Source organism: Melopsittacus undulatus, chromosome 4 (assembly GCF_012275295.1).
Source record: "Melopsittacus undulatus isolate bMelUnd1 chromosome 4, bMelUnd1.mat.Z, whole genome shotgun sequence".
Lineage (NCBI taxonomy): Eukaryota > Metazoa > Chordata > Aves > Psittaciformes > Psittaculidae > Melopsittacus > Melopsittacus undulatus.
The window spans coordinates 95,636,577-95,656,948 of record NC_047530.1 but is presented as its reverse complement, the minus strand read 5'-3'; the positions used below and the strand labels follow the sequence as shown (position 1 = coordinate 95,656,948).

Sequence of the window (20,372 nt, the reverse complement as noted above, 5' to 3'; positions counted from 1 at the left end):
CCCTATCCCTAAACTCCCCTCCTGTTCCCTAATGTCCGCTCAATCCTGCGATTTTCTAGCACTACTTCTTACTCAAATTATCATCTCTTGCCACTTGCTCCCAGCTGCTGTCACCTCCTCACAGCTTTTTATCTTTGCACTTCTGTGTTGCGAGATCTTTCATCTTTTAAACAGAATCCACCTATCTTTAGGGTGCCAATCTTCCTACCTTGTATCTACCATGTACTTCCCCATCCATAAAGCCCTTTGTCCTGTTTTCCACTAGAAGACCAGGTTAAGTTCATTTACTATACAGAACACTGCCAGCATTTAATGACATGAAGAGAAGGATGACCTTGGTGAGGTGTTCACCAGAGATACCATGCAGAAATGAGGCACCAAGGAGATACAATATAAAACACAACCCACTTTTGTATTCTATTAATGATATATTCCTTCTCCATAATAAACATGAATTTATGCCTTTAGATAAGAGCACTGTTTCAAACATAAGGATATATACAGACTCAAATCCAACAGAATACTGGAAACGAAACTGTGTCTCACATCTCAGTTAAAAGCACTGAGAGCTGAACTGCTGTATTAATAGAGAAAATAAATTAATTATTCATCTGTCTTGTAGGACTCTATCCAGTTGTCTTTAACAACAAAAAGAGCAAAAGATGTACTTAACCCAACCTCCATGTTATCCAGATAGAAGCAATCATGATCATGTTCACAAAGAGAATTAAATATATAGGAAACTTCATTCATGAAGCTTAGATGCCTACCAAATCTAGACGTTTCATTGACTAGCACAAAGCTGAGCAGCACTTATTGTTAATGGTCAATTTATTCCTCAACATTTCCTGGATACCCTCTTCAAATTATACTAGCACAGCTTCCTGCTTTAAAAATACCAAACTATCCTCCAGTTGAATCTGGCTACTCTCCTTAAAGTATCTTTCTCTCTTCTGTCAAGTTATCAGCCTTCTATCACACATCTGTTACCACTGTTTTGACACCCTAGATTTGTTTTCTGTCCAACAAAACCAGTGAGCTCTCAGTAAAAATTTTCTAAGAATTCTGTGTTTTCTGAAGTGTTCTGCATTTGAGTTTTTCATAGCTGTCGTTATTTTGTAATAACTCCCATACAGGCCATATTCTTTATTATCATTTTTTACAGGTAAAGCACTGTTTCTCTCTTTCTAGGATGCTGGTGTTCATAGTAAAGCATGGTATGCTGCTACATGTGATAGGAAAACTGCAGAAGATGCACTGTACCGATCAAACAAGGTAGGTCACTTTATAGTATTTTATGGGGGGAAAAAAACCCACAACAATAACAACCCCATTTCAAATAAAAAAAAAATTAAAAGACAACCAGAAATATTCTAAGAACACCAGCTGTATTCTGAACAGGTCAGAATACTGTGCCATGCAAATACTGTCAAGCATGAAATTACTGTGATCAAACTAACTATGGTTTCCATCCCAAGATAAAGTTGCATTATTGTAACCTGGACTGGTGAGCTGCAGAGAAAGCTGTTACAGACTAGAAAGCTGAGGAAGATGTGACAGCTCACATGCATCCATTAACAAAGGCAAAGCCCTGCAACTTTTAAATGATTTCCACCACTGTCCAATGGTTCATGTAAAATCAGCTACTATTTTGAAAGGTTGATGCTGCTATGTATTTTGAAAGAGCAACAGTATGCATTTAGGTATTTGGAGAATTTGAGTTGCTTCAACTATTCTGTGTACAAAAACAAGTGGCACAGAAGGGAATAGCAACATGCAGAGTTGCATCCTTAGCATTAGGTACATTTCCACTTCTGCCTAACTCCACACAGCAGGATAAAGGGGCAGAGCATTGGGGTTATCACCAGTGTATGCTACTGCTAGCTAGCAAGTACTGGGCTAAAGTGTCATCTGTAGGTGTAGACTTTATGGGAGTGCATTTTACAGATCTGGAGAAACAGTATCTTCACCTCTCACTGCTTTCTTGCCTACCTATTGCCACTAAGTAACTTAATTTCCTAGTAATCTGTAGACCCCCAACAGGCTGCTACCACTGTATCTTCATTTATTCTTTCTCTGATTGAGAGAAACCAGGTAGCAGGAAAGCTAACTCTTAAATGACACCTTTGTAAGCTACTCCTGGACCGCAGGAATGCATTCTTTTTCTCATCTGCTGTACAGTTTTTCTTGATGCGAGAGAAGGGTTTAATACTAATAGACATGAAAATGTTAAGCTAAAAATGAACTGAAGTTGTTGGGGAAAAAAAAAATAGCTGAATACACTTTCTGCTTTTCTCTTTAGGATGGATCTTTTTTAATAAGAAAGAGTTCCGGACAGGATTCACAGCAACCATACACACTGGTGGTTTTTTACAACAGAAGAGTGTACAACATCCCTATAAGATTTATTGAATCAACAAGACAATATGCACTGGGCAGAGAAAAAAGTGGTGAAGAGGTGAGATGATGGGGAAGGGTGGTTCCAAACAGTTTTCAGTTATATAATTTTAATAAGCTAGGATTAACTGTATTACACTATGACCAAGAGGATTCTTCTTATATCAAGATAAAATATACCATATATAATGACTGATCTATCCAGCTAGAGAAACCAGTGTAACATCAGCTCCTGCGTAGTGTGAGTAATAAGAACTGTGAGTAATAAGGTCATGTTTAAAGCATACTCATAAAACTGTTTTGAAAAGTTTTCAGAACTAGAGCTGCAGTGGTTAGATAAATTCTCCTGCTGCTTATACAGTCTTCTGCCTAAGATTCTAGTCAAGTTTCTTGGTCATGAAGGAAAAAGAGCCATGCTCAAAAAAGACCCAACCAACCAAACAACAACAACAAAAAAATCTATAAAATGAGTACTTCTAATACCATTTTCACATAAAGAAAAAACTCTAGAACTCAAGTTCTAGAGTGCAAAAACCACTGATTGGCTATTATCATATACAGCAAAACAGAAACTTTGAACCTAAATACCAATAAAAAGCTGTTATCACTGCACAGAGTAGGCTTTTCAGGGATGGGACAGTAGGCTTGCCTTAGCCTAATTATCTGTCTCCCATGCAATGCTTTTGAGGTTACAGAATTAATAATAGCTCATCTGGCCTTCAACAAGTGGTCAAAAAATGACCTCCAGAGAAAAAGAGAAAGGAAGTCCAAAATTTGTATTTGACCAAAGACCAAAAACAACAGATGTAGCATATTCTGGATATTACTTTACATTAAAACTGCATAACTAACACAAGTTCTCATTGATGGTTGGCTTTACCATATTACTCCTGGAGACCACTTTCCCCCTGAGATAGCTGGACAGCAGATGAAATAGCTTCCAAACTGCCAGTTTGCAGCCTGGTATATATTAAGGTAAACTAAAAGGCCATGTAACAACCTCTGTGCTTCAGTTTGTGCAGGTAGCAATCACAAATGGAAAGGAGCATGAGATGAGAGATAGCTAGTTATCTTCCATTGCCCAAATTTCATCTGTTTATTATTAGAATCAGGACTAGTAAGAGCAGGATCAGTGCTCTTACTAAAAGGCAGAGCATCTCACTTGGTAAGTCACTCTCTTCAGTGTTGGGAGAAGCAAAAAGTGATGCAGGGATCACTGTCAGTATTAGAACATTAAAAGAAGCCAGCACTGATTAATTTTTGTTTTCTCTATCCAGCGCTTTGACAGTGTTGCTGAAATAGTAGAGAATCATCAGCACACCTCCTTGGTTCTAATTGACAGCCAAAACAACACAAAAGACTGTACAAAACTGAAACACATTGTAAGAGTTTCTTAATCAAACTTAACTGCTAAAATGAAGACTTTAAATCATTTACTTCAACATCCCAAAACATATGGATCCGGTATTAAAAGAAGAAAATCAAAAATGATGGAAATACTCTTTAAGATCACCTACTGAATAAGAGATGGCATTCCTAAAGCTCAACCCCACATCACTTCTGTCGGAAAAGCCCTCATATTTAAGACAAGAAGCCAAAGCAGATACGCTCTCATCTGTGTTTTTCATCTGTGAACAACTGCATACCACAGCCTGGTCCTTTGACTGCTATTTATAGATTTCATCTAGGACATTTTCACTTTAAAAGCAACAATATCCACAGTGATCTACTCTTCATTGCATTTACCACAGATCACTGCTTTCAGCAATGTCTTTGTAAAGTGCACAACCCCAGAAGAGTAACTCAGCCTAATGTACCACTGTGTACAAACTGAAAATAGGACTGTACTTCAAGTGATTAGTGGCAATAAAGCTGTCTGAATGTTTTAGATTGATAGACATGTGCTGTCCTTTTTCTCAGCTTTAATCTGTTTCATTAATATTTGTATTTTCAAATGTCTAAATAAAATATTGTAAAGTCAGTAAGAAGCATTACTGAGATTTCTTAGCATTCTTGCAGTAAGAAGCATTACTTTACTACCACTGTTGTTTTAATATATATGTGCTCGTTTGCAAGCTCTGTTGTTATGAAAACTATAATTTTTTACAGCTTTAGCACTTATATTTAGCTTAATTGCTCTCAAAGCTTTTGTCTTTAGATTGCATACTGCTGGCGACCTGTAGCTGATAAACCAAACTACCCACCCAGTTCTTGCAGAATGGGTTTACAGACACACAAGTCTGTTCTATCACAGTGGTTTACTTATTGTATTACTGTAAACAAAATTCCACAAAGGTTAAAGTGGTGAAAATTAAATTTGAATATATAAATGGCAGCAATGAAAAACTTGTAAGTTCTAGAGGTGCTTGATTTCCCTGGACCTGAAAACTCATCTGTCTTAAAGGCATTTGCAGAAATTGATACTCCAATGACACCTGCTTTGTTCTGTTCCAGATGAGACAGTATTCTCTAAGACTATCTGCAAGGCATTTAAGGCAAAATTGAGCCAAGCCTTGAGAAGTCTCAGCCAGTCACTTAGAACTACGGTGTAGCTGTATTCTGCCACTGCTTCCTTGCGGTTTTGATTAGTTACTTATACATGTAATGCCCCTGTCTTCTAGAAAGAACTGATTATTGATATGATAATAATGTTCAGCAAATGGCTACCTACCTTGCTGCATCTCAGTTTCTTCCCTCTACAACATGGGTAATACCCCAGATGTGAAGCAAATGAGACACTGGTAAGTCAGAAACGATGTATACAGACTTCACACAAGCCTGCCTATGACAGGCTGCTCACAGTACTATATAAATGCTGTGTTTAGTATATTGCTCAGTTAGAATTAATTGGTATTATACTACACTTCAATACTAATGTTTAGACCATCAAGATTGCCAAGTCAAAGCCTCAAAATCAACACAAGTTCTTGGTCTCTGCAAGGTAAATTTACTTCTCTACGTGTACTCTTGATATTGTTTAGTTACATTAATCATTTTAGGTTACTGACCTGAGCAATACTCACAGTGGAAAAGAATACTCCCATGAAAAAGCAGCCACTCAATATCTAGCTTTTTTTTTTTTTTGCATTCATGTAGAGTCCTCACCTTATTCACTGACATACTGCATGGTATTTAAACTTTCTTAACAAAACTGTTTCTTGTTAACCTTTGTATGTTGCTCCTCACAAAAGTGTCTAGATTCTTCAAGCATTGCTTTCAGAGTTAAATGTGTAGTATCAACATCATTCTAAAGCTGTGGGGAAAAAAAGCATGAAAAAGTGAAACTCAAGCGTACATATAGGCTTCCAGACGACAGACAAAGTATCAGGTATTTATACTGTGCATCATTCCTGACAATGTTACTCTGTGAAAGGAGTAAGAACTTGCATTCTCAAAGAAACATGCAAGTTACAAAACTACATTCCTCCTTCAATCTAAACCACCAGAAGCAGGCAGAGATTCTTAGGAAATGTTGTAAAAAAACATGTCTCATGACAACAGCTCTGGAATAAATATTGAACACAAGTTTCTTGTTAAAACACTGGAGTTGCTCAGGAAGAGAAACCATGACTTACTGATGAATACGTGTCTTGCAAAGAATATACAGTGGACTGGGTTTCAGGTCTCCTTAAGGCCCCTGTACACAAACACATGAATACTGCACAAACACTTTTTGACCCTCCACTTGCACCTAGTTCCATATGTCCCAAAATATGATAACCAAGTTAAGGTCTATAACCAAGTTAAGGTTTTCTTATCTTGCTATACACACAATGTTGCGAGCAATCTTAAAATGTTACAGTTGCAAAGTCAAGTATTCAAAACACTCTTCAGATCAGGTTACCTGTCCAAACTTAATTTGTCACATCAAATATATCCATCATAATACAAGCATTAAACATATGATCATTGACTTTTTCAATATGGTTTTATGTATTTCACTTGGTTCACTTGATACTTCAGGGATAAATAATAGCTGTGTAATGAAAGACTGGGTTGGATGGTATTTTGTAAGATACACCTTTCCCATTCATAAAAGATGCTGAGAAATATGCAAACAAATATTGCAGGAGTCAGCCTGTGAAAAGGTAGCCTCATATTGCTAAAGCAGTTGAACATTTCACTGAAGAACTGTATACTGTCCCTGTATCACCCACTGCAATGCTGGTCAGACTGCTTAAGCCAGACTTTCTCCTGATGATCATTAATTGTGATCTCAATTTCATTGAAGTGTCACTTAAAATTCCTGGAAAGCTGATCTGTATTAAGTGCCAAACTTAGGATCTCAAGCAAAGCATTCTGGAAAAACTCATAAGAAAAAAGGTATTATATATTCAGAACAGTGTTTGAACATTATGTGCTAAATAATGCAAGGACATAATGAAGGGTGGGGAAACAAAATATTCAGTCACTGGTCAGGAAGAAACAACAATTCTCTGCCCTGAATGACATGGATGGTCACAGAAAAGTGACACACGACAATGAATTAAGATTACGTAAAGCAACCTTATTTCAAAATTTCCTAGCTTTAAAATGTTCATTTTCACAGTATTGTTTAAGGTTACCCAATTCATTGGAAAACAAGCTGGAGGGGAAAAAAAATCCAGTGACAGCTGTCACTCTCATGATTCACCAATACAGAGAAAGCCCCTAGTCCTACACAGAACTTCCACCTCACTGCTAAGTAAACTCAACAAAAATTGGTCATCTTTGCTGTAGTTTCATCAAGTAGTTTTTATCAACAAACTTCACAGCTATTTATGCCAAAAAAGACAATGGCAATGTCCACAATAATTTCATGATTTAGAGAGCAAGATGAGGCAACAAATAGATCCCTTTAGTCAAAAAGCTTAAAACATTTTTGTGCTTTCCTATTGCTGTTTCATTCCAACAGACTTCTTCACCACTACAGTCTTCTTCAAAACTCCTAGCCAAAGTAATGTTAGATCTCAAGCCCATTGTACAGCACAAAATAATCTGATTTTGATACAGCACACACACCAACTGTATATTAATTCACCCAAACTATGCTGCCTTAATTGTCTCAGGTACTTCAGCTGGCTCCCATGCATAACTCACCAGCTACAAAGATAGTGTGCATCTTCTTGCCAACTGACACATCAAGAAAGAAAAACATAGGTAGGTACTGAAGATACTGAAGATTTTTTTTTAATCATTTTCATTGTAACACCCTTTAAAATGTAACATAAGTCAAATTCTGTTATTGGTGACACCCTGTGACATCCATGGAAGACTTCCAATTGTTTCACTGGTAGCAAGTCAATCTTCACTTTCACCTTGTAGAAACAGTCACAGGGAACTACCCCTAGGCTTGCACACAACCTAAACCTCAGAGATTTAAATAGTAGAAAATACTCTTTTGTTGTTATGGGAAAAAATTACAACCAGCTAGAAGAAAACTGCAATGCAGTTACAGGTCTAAAATGGTGCTTTGCACTTTACCATATCCTGGCCTTCCTATAGTTTGTGGCAGACAAGGTACAAAAGTATTTTCTATAAATGCTCACAGTCATTATCTGTAAACACAAGTTATAACAAATTTAATAGTAACAGAGTCAATACAGATTAGGAATGTTCACCATTCTTAAACACCATATACATTATGAATATATATACTGTATCTTTTCAACTGATTCCATTCTCAGGCTCACCATATTACCACAATCATAACATTTTATTAATTTATATGAAAAATACTTCACTAAGAGAGTAGACAAACTGCACAGAAACAGTACAAGTGTCATGTGCATAGCTTAAAGCATTCACATATGGCTTTATTTAAATGAAATTAATAGGGAAATGGCCCTATATAGAACTATGGTTACACAACTGACATAATGTAAACTGCTTCACATCTTTTAGGCACTTGCTAACAATAGTGTTCAATCCCTGAAAAGCAAAATCCAAAGTTAACAAGTGAAAATAACAAAAATCCCAGGATAACAGCTGTGTGTAGTTTAAAAGGTTTTAAAAATTGGTTTTAGTAGTGCATGCACAGAACTGAAAAACTGGGGGGAGAGGCAATTTCTGTGCAAGAATTATAAGAAATAACTGAAAGGTATAAAAATATTTACATGTTTAGGTTTTTTTAAATATATACAGAATAAAAGCCCTGAAAACTCATTCTATAGAATAAAAATATAGGACATGATAGTAGTAACAAAAAATAATATATTTTTATGGAATTGTATTTGCAGTTAGTTACAAGTTACCTAAACCACAAATCTCCTTGATTTGTCTACAAGCTTGATGGCAACAGAGAATCTACTCTTCCTTTTAAAACACAAGCACTCTGCATCTTTTCTAAACTTCAGTTACAATACTGAAATACAAAACAAAATCACTTATGTATCCTAGTTCAGTTGATTCTCTTTTAAAAAATCTGTAATGTATGATACTTAGATTTTATTTTCTTCACTGGTCATCATCACATTAATGAATTCCAGTCTCGAGTTGCCTCCATCAAATGCCTCTGTCCATGTCCTACCCAATTATCCTGATTGTCAAATATTCTACCACAAAACCAGCAGCTAAACTTAGCTTTCAAGGTATTATCAGAGGTAGTTTTTACAATCTGGTAATTGTTTTTGCTAGTCTTTTTCAGTGTCAATTTTAAGACAAACCTCTCTTTTACAGGGCTAATAGGTTTTATTGTCCTGTGCCTCTTTTGAGAAAGATCATCAGTAGTTCTGTCCAAAGGATTGCAGAAAGCTGGCTGCAAAAGCGCTTCAATAGTTCTTTTTGACAATGAAACCTTAAGAACATGTCCCTTAAATTTAGCAATAGTTTTCATTACATTTACAACTTCAGGAACATCTGCATCAGGATGGTTAAGCACAACAACTGGTTGATTTCTCCGGGGGCATTTTACAAGCTGTTTAGAGTTAAAAGGAAGTAATTTCAAAGTCCTCACGGTTTCTTTTGATGCCCTCAGTTTGTAAGGGACACCTGATTCACTAATAACTTCCGCCTGATTCTTTTCTTTACACTTTCTGTGCAACATTATTTTCTTTCTTGGAGGTTCAGGGCAATTATCCTTACTTTTTCGTTTGAAATTCTTTTGCCTTTGTACACCCACAGTTCTGGAACTTTTAGACCCAGTTTGTTTTAAATGAGGTTTTACTTTTGCAGTTCTGTTTCGGGTGCTCCATGTGGACTTCTGACTAACAAAGTTATTCCTGTTGTTAGCAGTACTCTCAATAGAACCATTTTGCAACCATGTCCCTGCAGACTTCGTAGAATAAACAGGTTCTACAGGAGGTACACAACATGCTGGATTACAGCTTGCCAAATAGGCATCTGCTGGCTTTAACCTACCTGGTAAGATTAAGGCATCATTAGAAGTAAGATTAGTTTGTTTCTGTGCTAGTGCAGGAGTAAGGGACTGCAAGTTATCCAACGGCAGTGAGGGCACTGAGTTGCTAACTGACTGAGTTGTACCAGCCAGTGTATCTGAAGTCTTAATTTTCAGAAAAAGCTTTTGTTGCATGGCTCCAGTTTTCTTTGGTTGACAATTTTGATAATGAGCATTGTCCTGAAAAACACTATGAACTACAGGCTTGTTTGGCGTCATACACTTCAGAACTGCCTGCTGTACATCAGGCAAAAGTGCATAAACATGTTGTTTCTGTTTAATTTCCTGTTGGTTTACTGACTCCAAGGAACAGCTGACAGCATCCTGATGCTCTGGTAACACCTTCGCAGAAGAAATTCCTCTCACAGTCGACTCCGATGAGTCTGCAATTACAAGAGGTTCTTTGAATGGCATGCTACTCAATGAGTCATTTGCTGTGCTACACGCCCTCCCATTACAGGAGCTTCTCATGCTTCTGAAACTGTCATTTTTCCCCTCCACTTTTGAACCTGGCATGGTCATTTTACCATATTCTCCAGATGCAACTCTCCCTAAAACCTGAGAACTATCACTAGGTACATTTGCAACCGTTCTAATTGCCCTGCTAAAAGTAAAAAACATTCCAGGTCCCTTATTTAAAACAAAAGATGTGGGAACACCTTTAGTCACATGCCCATCTGATGAACTGGTTGATGGAAGAGATTTTCCTGAAACAACCCGTAGTCCAGGCTGGTTAGCAAGATGCAAAGGAACAAAAAATCTTGATGAAGGGGACTGAACTAAAAGGGGTTTCTTCTGTTCCTGAAGAACTGGTGACAAACTGTGAGGATCTGGGATTGTAGACAGTATTTTATCTTTTCCTAATTGCTGTGTTACAATTGTATCTGTAGGAGTCTTTAGCAGTGTACCAGCACCTGGAGTTCCGGATAATTTATCTCTTCCCTGTGAAGCATATGATGTTCTGGATGTCTGTTTTTCTCTCTCACAATGTGTACCTTCATTTGTGCTACATCTTGTGTTCAACTCTCTCTTATATAAATGTAAGTCTACATCAGAAGGAGGCCTCTGAAAAACACATGAAGTTGCAGAGCTTTTTAAATGTGTAAAGGTTTTATTCCCAGTCTCATGACCAGAAAGCAGCTTGTCAGAATGAAGTTTTATGCAGTTATTTGATTTGCTGTGGGATTCTTGCTGAGTAGTTGCTTTCACTCTTAACACATCTTGAAGTAACTGTTTTATTTCAGGTGATAAATAATTAGCTGCCTGTTCACTCTGCAATGAGAAAACAGATGTGATTTTAGGCATTAAGACCGAGTTAACACAATCAGAGGCATTTTCTTGGAATTTTTCAGCTATGTTCTCAAAGCCTTGACAGTTGTTGGCATCCAAATATTGCTGGCCATTATGGTCGTTCTCCATAAAACACTCACTGTCAACAACACATTTAGACTGGCTTTTAGAAGACACAGAGTTATTCTTAATGTTTATGTGTCCATAAGTTTTATTAATATTTGATTGGATTGATACAGCTTTCTCTGGTTTTAAGACTTTCACTGACTCTGAAGATGCAGATTTACTTCTACTCTTCTGAAAAGGAAGCGTTTTGCTATATATAAATTCTTTGTACCTGTCTTCTGCTGACATCCAAATGCTACATGGATCATCTGAAGTGTCCATTTTGGAATAGTTGTGAAAAGACAGCAACCTTTCATTAGAAGAATCCACTGAATTTGAATAATAGAGATTGTTAGTTCCATTACTGTTATTCAGGCCACCATTTTGTATTTTCAGTTTAGGAAAGAAGGGCATTTTCATAGGGTCATAGTGAAGCATATTTGTAATAGTGGGTGGCAATACCTGAGGGTGATTTGGAGGACTACAGCTTCCCCATGAGATATTACTTCGAGTTCCAATTTTTGTCACCTCACCACATGGAGGTACAGTTGAGCCCAGCTTCACTGGCAAATAATTCATACTTTTTCCTACAGCTACATTAGAAGGTGCTACAGCTTGAGAAACACTCCTATCATACAATAAGGAGTTACTTTGTTTTCCCACTTTAATTTTTTCTGAATGAGAAGCAGAACAAGAAAATGGAGGGGGAGTTACTGGGTGAAGAGAATTGTTTTTTAAGGTTGACTGATCAGTTAAATGTGGTACAAGACCTGAAGACAAGCCACAGGGATCAGCAGTCTGCAGCAACGGAGTTGTAGATCCATCTTTAACAGGATCAGCTTTCTGACTCAACAAATGTACATTTTGCTTACTCGTAGGTAACAACTTTATAACAATATGTTGTTTTCCATCTACCATTTTAAATCCCATAAATTTAGCACTGTAATTTGCTGGAACAGATATTTTATTGTTTTTTACCATCAATACTGTTGGCCCATGAACAGCATTTTTCAATAATCCCAGGCCGTAACTTGTTCCATCATCTGCTTTATTGTATTGTGCAGTCGTAGCAGAGAGCATTCCACCTGTGAAATTATGCTTTCCTGTATACATCATTTGATCTTTTTGTTCATTTGTTCCCACACTTCTCATACATTGGTTCAGCTCATCATCTTTTGTTTGAATTTTATTCACACTTGTTATCTCTTGTGCATTGTTTTCTCCAATTTTGTCACTTTCACTGTTTGTTTCTTTCCGTCTCCAGAGTGGTTTTTTTGATGCTCCCATTTTATACCTTCTTAATACAAGCTTCAGTCCTTCTGAAGTCTTCACTATTCTTTTTTCACATTTCTCCTTTTCCAGTTTTTCTTTTGCATATAACTGGTCTCTGTGCAAAGCTATGACGTGTTTGAAAAGATAATCTTTCCGAGGTGTTCTGTAACTGCAATACTGACAACCAAAAGGAAACTTTCTGGTATGAACAAGATGATGTTCCTGGAACTCCTCTTTTGTAAAGCTTATGTGATGACATTCTCCACATTTATATGGAATCTCATTATGTCTATGAATGTGCTGAACAAATGTGCCCACATCCCGGGTACAAAACCCACACTTTTCACATTGAAAGTGACCATTTGCACAATGCTTTGATGTGAAGTGTTTTGTCAAATCCAACAAAGTGTAAATACGCTCATCATTACAGAGCTCACATTTTACTAAAGTGCTACGATGGGTGCGCCTATGCTGTTTAAATGACTGGAAGTCATTGGCTGAGAAGTTACACATCTCACAAGGATACAAAGGCAACTCGCCATAGTGTAACAGCTGAAAATGTTTCTGCAGATCATTTGGGCTGTATCTGATGTTATCCTTGCACTTCGTACAAGTGAAATTCAGTATTTTTGCTGCAGTTTTCAATCCTTCTTCAAATGGCACTTCGGGTTTATTTTGCAAGTGGTTTCCCTCTGAACAATTGGGATTGCTTCCGTTTATTTTCTCTAGACTTAGGGACTTTCTTGCAGTTTGCTGTTTACACAGAAAGAGTCTTCTAAATCTATCAACTTCATGTTTCAGTAATACTTCATTTGGAATGTTCACCTTGGGTAAATCAATTTTCACGTTTTTTAGTTCATAAGCAACATTGACATCTAAAATTGCTGGTTGAGTTACCATACTTAAAGGATCATTCACCAAATGATCCTTTTTTTTCAAAGGATCTGTTTTTCCCAAAGTAGTATCTGTAGAAAAATTCTTCACAGCATTAGGTTTTAACAAAATAATTTGCTTTTTATCACAAAAAAACTGTTCCTTTTCAGATGGCATGATTTTAGGTTTTCCTTTTCTTTAAAGGATTTCTTGAGATTAGACTTAGTTCCTGCAGCAGAAAAGACTACTGTGCAGATTTATTCTCAAGGTTCTAGAACTTCCCCATTTCATTCTCCTGAAATTAGAAAACAAAGTATTAGTTTTAAAATTAATGCAATTAGAATGCCCATTATAATTCATTAGCAAATATATGTCAATCTTGGAAGTTGTTGATTTTTACAATAGCATTTGAGATAAACAAGGATGAGGCAAAAAAGAGACATTACACTGTAACCTTTGTGTTTGGGGAAGGGTTGTTTATTGGTTTGTTGCTTGGAAAGTGTCCACAAAATATACATAAATCTTGAAAAAACAAGCTTGAAAGAACAACATCTACTGAAAGATTAAAACATTGAAATTGTAGGTCATCAAATTTGGGGTTTCTTCCACACCAGGGCAGCCTGTAAGCTTAAGAAATCACAAAGGCTGCTTTTTAAAAATTAAACTAGCATTTATTACTTTTTCAGGATCTCAAGCAAACATAAATGCTGTACCTCCTCTGTGACATGGACCACTAACTGAACCTAGATGAAATACTAAAAACAAGCCAAATTCAGCAGGAGTTGAAATTTTTATTACTCATGTTTGCTATTTTATTGTGCTTAAAAAGAAAAAAAAAATCTGACAAAATATCTACTTCACTAATGCAACATTATCTTTACAGACACTGGAAAACCCACCACACTCTTCTACAGTGAATTTTCCACATGCCTACCTTTAGTATCACACAAGTTTGAGGTAGCAACCAGATACAAGTTAACTCTGGTTTCTCACCATATGTTCCTGGTTATAGGTTAATCTTTTCAGAACAAGTTCATGGCTGACAACAGTACCTCTCTATGGATTAAGAGGCTCAAGTAAATATGGTCAGTATTATTGTCTTGCTACAGACTTAATGTCAGTGTTTCCGTAACAGGCTACACTAATAATTTATAGCAGCTGAAGCCTATGCTTAAACAACACTCCCACCTGTCAACATAAAATTGACAGAAATGGAATAGTAGTGAAAATAACTTGGGTTTTGAAAAGTGACACTGAAAAGGAAGAACTCTTTCTACACTACTATGCAACTCTTAACACTAAAAAGTTTTTCCATAGTAAAAATCAGTGTCATTTTACTAGCAAGTTAGAAAAGTATGAGCTGAAATCTGATCTGCAGCTCTCTGTCCACTATTCTCCTGCCCAGCCTGAAGCAACACAGACTTGGAACTCATTAGATCATCCTATTCACATTCAAACTAAAAAAAATTATCGCATCCTCTCCCTCATTGTGATGAGGTGCAAGAGCTGCTTCTAGAGCTCCAGGCTATCATAAGTATCACCACTAAAGTCTTCCAAATATTTTCACACAGTCCTGTGAGAAGAAAGGTATCTACCATTAGACATGTAAATACCAGACAATGGCAACTGAAAAGGCCTTGTTCATGTGTCACAAAGCAAGAAAAGCATGTTCCTTTTATGCTTTACTGCATTCCTTTGGAAAACACATTGGCATTTCTGCACAAGTCAAAACAGACTTTGACATTTTATACAGACTCCAATATCAAATAAATTCAGTTAACTTCTCCAGCAAAACGGTGGACTCCCCAGCACTGGATTCAGCTGGACAGATTGCTGGGCCATCTATTTTGTATCATGCTTTGCCAAGAAAGCCTGGACCACATGATTCCTAAGGTCCCTTTCAATCTAGTATTCTATGATTCTGTGATGATTCTATGAACTGTATGCTCCAGCTATGAGACATGCAAGACATCTGACATTCAACTGTGGCCCCAGAAAACTAAGCAATCAAAACAAACCAACACCACCACAAACCACAGACACATAAACGCACACAGTCCTTGGGAATCTTTCCAAACTAAAACACTTCAGAAGGGCACAACTCTATGTTACATTCCATTTTCACCAAGAGTACTATATTGCAATACTTTCTCTTGTCAATAGCAAATCTCTCATTTGACCAGGAGCAAGCTGAACCCCACATAAAAGAATAAGTAACTAGAACTTCTTTGCTTGAAGAACTTCTTTAATACAGACACAATGCATGAATATTACAGGTTGCATGATGCAATACATCACAGAATTGATGGTAGCTGCCTATCATTCAGGTTAAAATGTCATAATGTTAAATACCGAAATCTAAAATATGCATGCAGTTAACACTATGAAAAACAGAAGTGGATCAAGTGTTAGTGTGAACAAGCCTCAGACTTTTAACATGAGGTCAATGTGGTCCAACTGGGCAACATTTCACTAAAACATTTATGTTTGGCAAAGAGTCTCAGTTGGGTGCATTCAAATCTGATTAGAGATCTCCTTTAACTAATTAACCACACAATTTACAATTTCTATCTGTTATTATTGGGTAGCTTGCAACTATCAACAAGCACCTGCAGCACAATAAATTAAAATAGTTACTAGAAACAAACAACTAGCAAAAAAAAAAAAATCATAAGGATTTTTAAATGTACATTATCAAAGAAGAAACCACACTTACACATAAAGAAAAGACTTCAATTCTTCAGCCTTTTTAACGCTTTTCCACATACACAGAAGAGGTAAATATGTAAGGCTCAGAAAAGGCCACAGTCGGGAGAAATATTGAAAAAAGTTCTGGAAACAAAAGGAAATAATAAACTGAAAAATATAAATCCTTTGCATTTTTATAGTATGCACATTTTTAATACATTGAAGACAGAAAAACTGTAAATACATGCAATGTTCTCTCCCAAAGGGCTCCACCAAAAATAATACAGACTCTAAATTAATGGGTAGGATTAAAAATCACTGGAACACTCTTATTTTAACCTAAGCTTTGTCACTACATCTCAGGCATTCATAACTGGTAAGCATAAACATATGATAACTTAAAACCCAGGCAGAAAGTAGTAACTGGTACCTCAAAATGGTACTTGGACTCAAAGTAACACTTAAATAAAAACTGTAATAACTTCTATAGTTCTGCAGAAATTTGGGAGATGGAATATTACATTAAAATAAATATTTGAAACGAGTAAGTAGATTATAAAGCAGACACAGTGAATACAAACCCTGGAAATACACAAGCATGCACCACAGTGAACACTCAAAAAAAACCCTAACAACCCCCCCCAAAAAAAAAAAAAACACAAAAGACAGACCAAAACACTAAGCACAAGCATAAGTAACCACTTGAGGCTCTAAGCCTTAATTTTCTTCCCCCAAAAAATGCTCCAGTATGTCCACTATGTTTTAAAAAAGTCCACATGGAGGACAAAGTTTTTGCTATATACTTTAGTGAGAAATGATAGATAGGAGTAAGACACTCTTAAGTTAGTTAACTTTTATGTCCTTTTTTTTCCACTTAGAACAGGCGAAAAAATCCAAAAACAAACAAACAAAAAAAATTAATTCCATAGACATGCCCAGGCAGGCAGCATTTTAGAGATTTCTACTAAAATTGTCTACATTTATTTTTTACTAAAAAAAAAAAGGCAAAGAAACCAACCCAAACAAGCCAAACCAAACTATGCCAAATTATTATCCGTGCTCATCCCATCCTACGTGTCTGCAAATCTAGAGAGGTTTGCATCTGTAAAAAGCCACGGACACATGCAGGAACTTACAGAACTCGATTATCAGAAACCAACAGAGCCGGTGCTTCTGGCGCTCAGATAGAACCTATCTGACGCAGCAAAACGCTGCTTTTGTTAAAATAAAACATAAAGTAAAAACAAAGTGCCAAATCCCTCTCAAAGCTAACACAAGCACCCATGCCACACAGACAACTTGCCGTTTACAAGAACGGCAGCTCAAGGCTCCAGTAGCCCACGGCCACTGCTACAACCTACCTAACAGACAGCCGCCTCCTCAGCCCACACCTGCGATGCCGACCGCGCTGGCCGGCTACCCAAAGGGGGCTCCCGGCTCCGCCGCTAACGAGAAGCGTCCCACAGGCGCTGCCGGGGCTTGCCGAGGGGCCGGACCACAGAGCGAGCTGTGCCCCCGTCCCCCGGGATGCGGACACAGGGAAGAGCAAGGACAAAAGGCGAACCGGCCGGTGACGCCGAAACGGCGGGGGAGCCCCCGGGGCGGGCACCGCCTCAGGGCGGTGTCGCGGGCTCCAGCAGACCTCGTCGGCAGCACCAGGCACCCCCTAAAATTTAGGGTGGGGGCGAGCCAGGAGCCTGCCCTCCCCAGCTCCTTCGCAGAACGCACCCGGCTCCTCGGGCAGCGCTGCCGCTGCCCCCAAGCGGCAGCCGCGGGGCGCCCACAGGGCCCCGGGGGTGCCGCGACACCTCGCCCGTCTGTGCGTAGCCCGGCGGAGGAATACAACACCACAGGCAGCTCGGAGTTGGACACGAGGCACTGTTACCCACTCCACGCCGCGCCCGGGCGCTGCCCACCGTTTCCAACCGCCGCCCCGCCGGAGCCAGCCACCCCACAAACTTGTGAAGCGGAGGTCACGGACTACTTAACAGCTCAGCCCTACCACGGGGAGCCTGCCCCGCCGCGGGTGGCTCTTCTTGCCGCTCCTCTCGGCCGCAGCTCGCGCCGGACTCCCCGCTCCCGCACGCCGCGGAGATCCCCCCTCCCCAGGCGGCGCCGCTTGGCAGAGTTACCTCGCCCTTCGCCATAAGCCGTCGAGTCGCTGTTGGCGGCCATAACAGCTTCCATCCGGGGACTGTGAGGCTACGAACCCAGCGGCAGGGGCGGCCGCAGCGGAGGGATATGCGTTCACCTGGGGAGACGGACGGAGGCCGACGAGGTCCAGGGCAGGGGAGTGCGTGGAATGGGGGGAGGGCGGGACCAGCCCAGCTCAGGGGTAGGCGAGGCAGCGGTACGCGGAAGACTCCGCTGCCGCCTCGGTCTTTTTTATCCTCGTCTTCCTTCCGCCACTTGGATGTGATCGCGGGGCTACGGGTGGGAGGAGGGCACGACGGCTGGCCGAGGCCTCTCGCACCCCTTCCCCGGGGCTGCTGCGGCCTGGCGCTGGCTAAGGCCTATTGCCAGGAGAAGATCCTGCCGCCGAGCCGGGGCCACATGGCAGAGCCATAGGTACAGCGTCGCCGCATCCGCCATCGATACCTTTCAATGGGTTTGTGCTTCCACCGCCCCCCGGTGCGTGTGATCCAATGGCCATTGATGGCGCTGTCAGGGGGAGCCGATGACCCACCACAGAACATAGGTCCTCGCCTCGGGGTTTGTGGTCCTGAAACTGATGACCTGCATAGGCGCAACATACCGGGCTATCTGTGGAAGATGGCAGCAGTTAAAGCATTTTAGAACATTTCACATGGATTACATTGGTTCATGTGTTTTCACACGCTCAAAACAAGAGCTGAAAATCACTACAAACCAAATGCTTGCATTGTTAAAGTATCAAGTATCATTGCTACTTAGAGGAGGGAAAACTAGCCTTGTTAGTAGTAGTGTACTCTTCACATTTGTGCCAAGTTTCAATGCACGTGGAAGATCACCGAAAGTGAGATTGCCAAAGAGTATAAAGGCATATGAGATGTAGAAAATACAAATGTACCGTGCGTGGCCAAAAATAAGGGACAAACCTCCATAACAGAGATAGGGTGTAAAGAGGAACTGTGAATGAAGAGATCATTGAAAAGGAAAGCCTCTCTCCACTTACAAAATAGCATTCAATAATCAAAGGCAAAGAGTAGAAAGATTTAGGTTTCCAAAGGAAAAAGCTTAAACTAACTCAGGAGCAATTTAACTGATTCAGATACTTTTTTTCCAGAAACCTTGTTACATCTAAAAGTTGCAACAAAGTTTAAAAGCCAGACTTTTTACACAAAGTGACACCAACTGAGAACTGTTGCTCTCTTGAGAGTGTGTGCGCTTGTCATAGGGATCCATTAAACACAAGCATATTTTTAATTCCTTGCTCAAACTGACATCTCTTATTTCTCTTGTGTCCTGCACTGTAAAAGAGATTTAATAGAAGTCATTTTGGGATGGGTTTTTTGGCTGTAAATAATACCTTCAAGAAAAGAATTATATCATCGATAGTTTTGCTACACCCAAATGAAAATATCTGTGCCAAATGCAAGCAGAGAAATGTACTGGTTTGCACGCAAATCTTCAGATTCTCCTGGCTTCAAATTCATTATGTTTTTTCTAAATGTCAGAAGTGGAGATTGTACATACATACTGATTTGGAGAAAATTCCAAGACTTAATTGCACTACCAGATTATAACAATCTAGCACTAATGACATATGTAATGGGAAGTCCTGTCATTGTTTGCTATGTCAGATGCACAGAATAATACGATATAATGAGCACTGGGACCGTACAAGTACCTTTAAATCTTCTAAAATACGACACAGCTTACATACATTTCCATATGACAGCTTTGTTTCTATCTTTATACACAAATTTGTTGGAATGAATAGGTGACAATATGATGTAGATTTTAATTTCAGGTTAGAAACACCAGCATTCTAACACAAATCTGATACTATAGCTGCTTGTCAGACTGAAGATTTTCATGGCTACCTACTTTCTGTTATCTTTACTGACTTCAGGGCTGCAGCCAGATATGAAATTTCTCTTTTTTTTTTTTTTTATTTTTCAGTTGTAGTTAGTTTTCAGGTTCTCCAAAACACTATTGTTTTGGATTGAAGAATAGGGTTGTAAGTAAGTAACCTCAAGAACTTCAGGCTTTGTTAGCCACTATAGAGAAAAAGAAATTACTAAGATAAGCTTTGCCAGAACCACCTGGTGATTACAGATATGACAACGATACTAAAACAAAGTGATGAAGAAATAACCACCAGGGGTCCAAAAGCCCACTACCACATTTTTGTATGCATACAGGAGGCAACCTCTAAAAAGTATGATGC

The 20,372-nt window shown here is 38.8% G+C and overlaps 2 protein-coding genes across 9 annotated transcripts in view; one reads left to right on the top strand and one right to left on the bottom strand.

Annotated features, from left to right (window-relative positions):
* The window catches only part of LOC106023338 (B cell linker), a 102,004-nt gene extending 97,619 nt beyond the window's left edge, over positions 1–4,385 (top strand). For all 7 annotated transcript variants that reach the window (XM_034061947.1, XM_034061948.1, XM_034061946.1 and 4 more), the window contains 3 exons: positions 1,192–1,275; positions 2,303–2,458; positions 3,675–4,385. In XM_034061947.1, the coding sequence (XP_033917838.1) occupies positions 1,192–1,275; positions 2,303–2,458; positions 3,675–3,794 (360 nt within the window). In that variant the 3' untranslated portion in view covers positions 3,795–4,385. The remainder of the gene's footprint in view (positions 1–1,191; positions 1,276–2,302; positions 2,459–3,674) is intronic.
* A 3,159-nt stretch (positions 4,386–7,544) lies between these two features.
* LOC101881852 (zinc finger protein 518A) lies at positions 7,545–18,270 on the bottom strand. 2 transcript variants are annotated; one of them, XM_005144061.3, is made up of 3 exons: positions 18,133–18,270; positions 16,029–16,144; positions 7,545–13,607 (listed from the first exon to the last, which is right to left on the bottom strand). In XM_005144061.3, the coding sequence occupies exon 3, from the start codon at positions 13,487–13,489 to the stop codon at positions 8,846–8,848; it is 4,644 nt and encodes a 1,547-aa protein (XP_005144118.2). In that variant the 5' UTR covers positions 13,490–13,607; positions 16,029–16,144; positions 18,133–18,270; the 3' UTR covers positions 7,545–8,845. The 2 variants fall into 2 exon arrangements, with proteins under 2 accessions (XP_005144118.2, XP_030900506.2); XM_031044646.2 differs by lacking the exon at positions 18,133–18,270 and adding an exon at positions 17,362–17,493.
* Between the last annotated feature and the right edge of the window lie 2,102 nt (positions 18,271–20,372).

Coding starts and splice junctions, on each gene's coding strand:
- LOC101881852 (XM_005144061.3), bottom strand. CDS start 13,489: ATGCCATCTGAAAAGGAACAGTTTTTTTGTGATAAAAAGCAAATTATT.